At 54.4% G+C, this 6000-nt stretch overlaps 1 protein-coding gene across 5 annotated transcripts in view; it reads right to left on the bottom strand.

The window, feature by feature from the left end:
• The window catches only part of TMEM131L (transmembrane 131 like), an 83678-nt gene extending 78941 nt beyond the window's left edge, over window positions 1-4737 (bottom strand). For all 5 annotated transcript variants that reach the window (XR_007766469.1, XM_050896710.1, XM_050896709.1 and 2 more), the window contains exons 1-2: window positions 4614-4737; window positions 4167-4237 (exon numbers count right to left, since the gene is read on the bottom strand). Coding sequence is in view for 4 of the 5 variants with exons in the window: in XM_050896710.1 (XP_050752667.1) it covers window positions 4167-4237; window positions 4614-4737 (195 nt within the window). In the remaining variant the exon portion in view is untranslated. The remainder of the gene's footprint in view (window positions 1-4166; window positions 4238-4613) is intronic.
• Window positions 4738-6000: the final 1263 nt, after the last annotated feature.

The raw sequence follows: 6000 nt of genomic DNA on the forward strand, positions 1-6000 counted from the left end.
GCCTTCAGATGCTCACAGTAATCACCAAAGCGGTTTCCAACAGACAGAAACACAACTATGACTCTCCAATAGCTCTTTTAAGTGGTGTGCACCATGAACAACAAATAGCATTTGTCCTTCTCCTTTCATACACTCATGGCCGTGGAAACAGCAGGCCCGATACCCTTACTGTGCTTTTCCTTGGGCTCCTTCCCCTCCTCTTCAGCAAAAAAAATAAAACTAACCACCTTTCAGCTTTGCACTGAAGTGCTCCAACATGGCTGTTTATATTTTGGAGCCTTTTATTTTTCAGCCTTTAATGGTGAAGGGCTTGGGTGTCAAGTCCTACACAAACGAGCTTTTCTCCCAAGCATTTCAGTTAAGTAAGTATTAACAAGTTACAAACAAGCAAACAAAACCACAAAATTATAAGGAGTCTGAATAAAAACTATAACTGCTCTAATCAAGCCTCTCGCACTTGAGATTTTCCATGTCAAAATCCAACTGGTTTTCCATGCATCTCCCAACCATCAGGGCAGGCAAGACTTCACATTTCACACTGAGGACAAATGATGGGAAGAAAAACAAAAACAAAAATCCAGCTACCCACTCCAGGGACGTTTGCTATAAAAAGGAGGTCAAGGGCAAGGAAGAGAAGGAGAGCAAGGTGGGAGCTCTGTGGCTACCCCACACTTGACACCACCTTCAACAAGAAAGAGGAACTGGGTGCAAGGGAATACAGATACCACATCCGACCGGGAAACCCAGCCTGTCTCAAAGCAAACAGGGAACCCAGGAAGAAACATTAAAACGCTGGAGGAAGCTGCAGACCGGTGGAAGACTGTCAGCATGCTAGATACAGCCAGCTCCTCCTCAGCTCCGGCGTGCAAGCCCACGCACACCCTCACCGACTGCAATGCTCTGGGCACCCTTCAGGCTCAGCTGCAGAGCAAGAGCGGTAGGTGAGCCATCCCCAAATGGCTCTGCAGGCTTCAGAGGAAGCCGAAATCAAAAGATCACAAGCATGGGGGGGTGGGGGTGGGGAAGAAAAAGCACAAACACATGTAAGAGGGAAGCTGGGAGTGGGCACACGAGAAGCACAAAACAATGAAAGGGAAGCAAGAGGAAACAGAAGGTAGAACGACCAACCGGGGTGGAGGCGCGGGGGCCCTGGGCGGCTGCGCTCCAGCATGCAAATTCATGCAGTTCACGTAGACAAAGCGATGCCGTGAGAGGCCTAGAAAGCAACTACAAATATTAAAATGCTTTGTTTCCACTCCCTTGCTTCTTGACACGATGTCTTTATTTGCTACGTACTCTTGGAACAAAAGCACGCGCGGGCAACCTGATAGCTGAACGGGCTACCGACCCGTCCAACTTTCATCCTCAAATTCTGCAGGCAGCAAGGAATGCTCAAAACTGCTCTGTCACAGGCAGCTGATGATGCATGGAAAATAAGATAATAGTGCAAAGCCACGACAGAAAGGAAAAAACATCCATCAGACAGCATTGGTAACCCGCCAGAAACATGCAAAAGGGCTGGGTAGACAGGGCAACCTAATCCATATCCCTGCTCAGAGCCTGCGACACGCAGGCGGGAGGGAGGTGCGTTGGGAGAGGAGCATGCACGGTTCCTTCCCTGGATTTTTCACTTCTGCATGCGAAGTCCTCGCTCTCCTGTGCTGCACTTGCGCCCGTCCTCCTCCAAAAGGGAACAGGAAGAACCAGATCAAGGAACCAGGACACTTCCCATTCCCAAAGTCTTCCCCGAGACCTATCTTGAAACACGTGAATGAAGCAACGCTTGGATATTCCCTATCAAATGTTTATTATCCACTCAAAAGCAAGGAAGTTCTTCCTCTTACTAGACCCTCACCAGTGCGTCACCACTGCTGTGGTGCTCAAACACTAGGCAACAACCTTCTGTGAGGGTTTAAGTGAGAAAATCTGTTCTTGCAAGGAAGAGAATATGGACAACCTCCTCGTAGGGGTAAGTCAGACCATTTTTTTTAGTGGAGCGTGGAGACTGACAAGCAATAAACCTCTTGCAAGTTTAAGCATCCCTCTACCAAAGAAAGGGCAGTCAGATGTTAACAGATGAACTGGTTTTCCACATCTCCGGAGCTGATGCTGGCACCTCCGCCAATGCCCCTCACCAACCCGAACGGTCACCCAGCAGGGTGATGATGCCGAACTGCCTTCAGGACCTCACAGACGCTGCAGGGGATTGCGACAGGGTGGGTAACCCTCGACTCCTCGGGCGCTCAGAGAAGAGCTACAACCAGCCATCGCAGAGCAGTGCCACGACTCCATGGAAGCAATGTTGGTAGGGTCCCTCACCACATCCACAGGGACAGAGAGAGAGATCTCCTTTCCTCCTCCCCCCGACAACTGGAAAAGGCAGCTTCAAATTCAGCCACAGGCCTCAAGTCCAAGAGGTGCTGGGTAAAGCCCAAGCCCGCAAGGGAACAGAAATCTGGGCATCGGGGTTCGGCCTGGAACCAAGCTTCGGTCTTCAAACCTGTTTGAGGAACCCAGGCCCTTCTACTTCAGCTTGAGCAGTCACCGATGCATCAGATGCTGCTGCGGTCCCCAAGCTTGGAGGGGAAAGCCATGCAAAACAGCCGCTGCACCACTAGTGCTCAGGGACTGGTTCATCTGGCTTTTAGCATCTACCTTTTATTTCAACGAGCCTATTGCGATTTTTACTTCTGGCTCTGTCGCAACTGAAACCAGAAGACCTGTTTTCTTTCCTGCATACCTAATGCAGCATCTACAGAAACAACAGAGCAGCAGCCTCAGCTTTGCCTTTTACTGCTGCAAGGACTCGGCAGGACCATATGCTCAACCACACCAAGTTCACGGGCCATTCGTGCCTGGTTTTCCTTCAGCCACGCTACAGCTTATTTTTATGAGGATGCTCAAGAACAAAGTGTTATCCAAGAGGACCTAATCTCCTCAAGAAGTAAACATCACGTCATCATCACTCAATTGCAGCTTCGCTATGAGAAGCAACTATAAATGACTGCATTACACAGTTCTACATCTAATGCATCTTAATGTCTTCAAGGTAAAAAATGCACAAGCAAAAGGCCGAGTTCCTTAAGCATCCCTGGGCACAGAGACTCTGCACCTTCCCTTAGCTACTACCACATCTGCACCAGGCAAATTCTGAACAGCATAATACATGTATTTTTTTAAATTATCTGTATCTACAACAGCTAATACTTTCATAACACTGTGATACAAAATGCTGGGCCCTGGTAAGCAGCATCAATTGTTAGCTAGCTGAGGAAAGAAATAACACTTCTGCTATTTATCCCTATGTTAATGGATATCAACGGCTGAGCACTAAACAGAGAATGATATAGTGGCTTAAGAGAAATAAATTACTCTCTTTTCCCTCTCACATAAGATGACGTCCCTAAGGACTGCTTCTTCCCATTTACGAGCTTGGTGCCTTGAAGTCTAGGAAGGCCCAGCTCAACACATGGCAGAGTCCGTCAGTGCAAGTTAAATGACTGCCTCAAATACCATAAACTCCAGACCACCGCTTCCAGCACCCCTCCTCGCTTACAAGCCCGGCCATGCATTTCACCATATTGGCTCCTCTTCCCAATACAGAATTTAAAAGTCTTGTTAGCACTCAACAAAAGCGGCAAAACAAAACAAAAATGCGCTAGGACGAGAGGAACAACATCATAAATGATGTGTCATTTGAGGAGAAAAAATGGCTTCATCTGAGCAGGTCTGAGATATAAATACATGCATATTCATGATATGCACATCCAGTATTTACCGTGCACAAGTACATTCATTAAAAAAAAAAAGTAAAAAGAAAACGGGGGGGGGACGAACAGAAAAAAAAAAAATAAAGCCGAAAAATCACACTGTTGGTTGCAGCCCCGGTAGCGGCAAGGCGCGGGGAGGGGGAAGCCGCGGGGACGGGGCTGCGGCGTGACAGCGGGCGAGGCCGCCCCCGCGGACCCGCGCCCCGCCGGCCCCACCGCGGCCCCGGCCCGGCCCGGCTCGCCCCCACCGCGGCCCCGGCCCCGCCGCGGCCCCACACCCGCCCCCGGGCCCAAACCCAAACCCACCCGCCCCCCTCCGGCCCCGTAATGGCCCCCGACCCCCTGGGCCTCGGCCCCACGTCGTCCCCGCCCCCCCCCCCCCCGGCGCCCCCTCACCTGGGCGGGCAGCAGGAGCTCCCCCTCCTCGGCTTGCCACAGCTCCACCACGCCGGGGATGGGCTCGATGGCTGCGGGGGCAGAGAGAGACAGAGAGAGACCGCTGATGGGCCGGCCGCGCTCGTAGGGGCCGGCGGCGGGAGGCCGGAGCCCGCAGGCGGCAGCGGCGGCGGCCGGGGGCTCCCCGCGCTGGGGCAGGCCCGCAGCGACGCGCGGCCCGGCTGACACCGGGACGCGGCGGGCACCGCGGGGCGCAGGACCGGGAAGAAAGCGGAGGGACGGGGGGACGGGATACGAGCCACGTCCCGGCTCCCTTTGTGTCCCCGGGCTGCCACCGCGGCAGCCGCCCGAGGGACGGCGGCGGCCCCGCTCGCACGCCCGGAGCGGGCAAGCGGCGGCATCCCCGCTCCCTCCACCCGACCCGACCCACCCCGTCGGCGCCCTCACCTTGTCCCTGCGCCTCCCCGGGGCGAAAGCAGGGCAGGAGGACGTGGAAGACGCCCAGCAGGAGGTTCATGGCCGCGGCCGCGCGGCAGTAGCCGCTCTGCTGCGGGTAGCGCAGCCCCGCCATGCCGTGCCGCGCCGTGCTGCGGCTGGGCGGGGGCGGCGGGCAGCGGGGGGGGGGGGAGGGGGCGGTGCCGCGGCTCCCGCGGCACCGCCCACCGCCACGCCGCGCGGCTGCGCGCCGCCGCGCCCCCGCCCGCGGCCACGCCCCCTCCTGCCGCCGGCAGCGTCGAGCACATGGCGCGCCGCCAGGCGGGCAGCCCCCCGCCCCCCAGCGCCCGGTGCGCCCGGAGGTGCCCGACCCAAACCCACCCCCCCGCCCCCCAAAAGCAAGAGGGCAGCGCCGGAGGCGGGGGAGGCGTTGGGGCAAAATGATGCAAAATCGGTTTTATTACCGCGTTTGTGCAGTTGGCGCGTGGTTTGCGGCGGGACCGGGAGCTCCCCTCCCTCCCTTACGCCCGTGCGGGATGTCACCGGGCCGGGGCTCGGCGCTCCCGTTATTTTTAGAAAAAAAAGCATTAAAAGAGCGAAGGAAGAAAACCAGGATGCAGCGCGAAGGGGGAGGGGAGAGCACGGAGAGGAAGAGTGCGGGGAGGGGGGAGAGGAGGGAAAAGAACCAAAATAGCCCCGATCTGGTGACCTTCGTGCAGATGTTCTTAGGGAAGACGCTGCCAAAGCGAACGGCGGGCGTACGGTTCGGAAAATAAACGGGCAGTGGGGTTTATTTGCCTTAGTATTCCTTGAACTGCCTAGCAGCGCGGGGTGTTGGAGGATTACCGCTGCTGTTCTGATCCGGTTTGGTTTTAAGTAGCTGTTCTGGTGCCTGATGGGTGTCTCTGGTAATTACGGCGTTTATAAAACAGAAGTGTAGAACAGAGCCCAGCAATAGCATATGCTGGTCATGCGGTTTTTAACATGCGTCCCACACGCCCTTCTAATCGTATTTTAAAGCACTTGTCCCTTTTCCTCAAAAAATAAAGCCTCAAATGCTTAAATTACAGGAAAAAAACAGTTGTTAAACTAGTTCTGCAAACCTTGAGGAAAAAAAGAAAGCAAATATTCCACTAACGAGGTTTGCACAACCCCAAAATTGCATCTGGTTCTCTCCTTACTGATTGCACGTAGTAACTCACATAAACAATGGAAACATGGTGCGTACTCACCAAAGGCTCATAAATAAAGCCAAACAAATGACAAACCCCATTTTCAGCCCTGGACTGAGACAACACATGAGGCCGTTTTGAGACCTCGGCCCCATCGGCAGTGGGACAGCTACGCGATGCCCTCTCTGCTTAGCGATTGTAAAAGCTTTTCCCACCCAGAGGCCATC

Source organism: Gymnogyps californianus, chromosome 4 (genome assembly GCF_018139145.2).
Source record: "Gymnogyps californianus isolate 813 chromosome 4, ASM1813914v2, whole genome shotgun sequence".
Classification (NCBI taxonomy): Eukaryota; Metazoa; Chordata; class Aves; order Accipitriformes; family Cathartidae; genus Gymnogyps; species Gymnogyps californianus.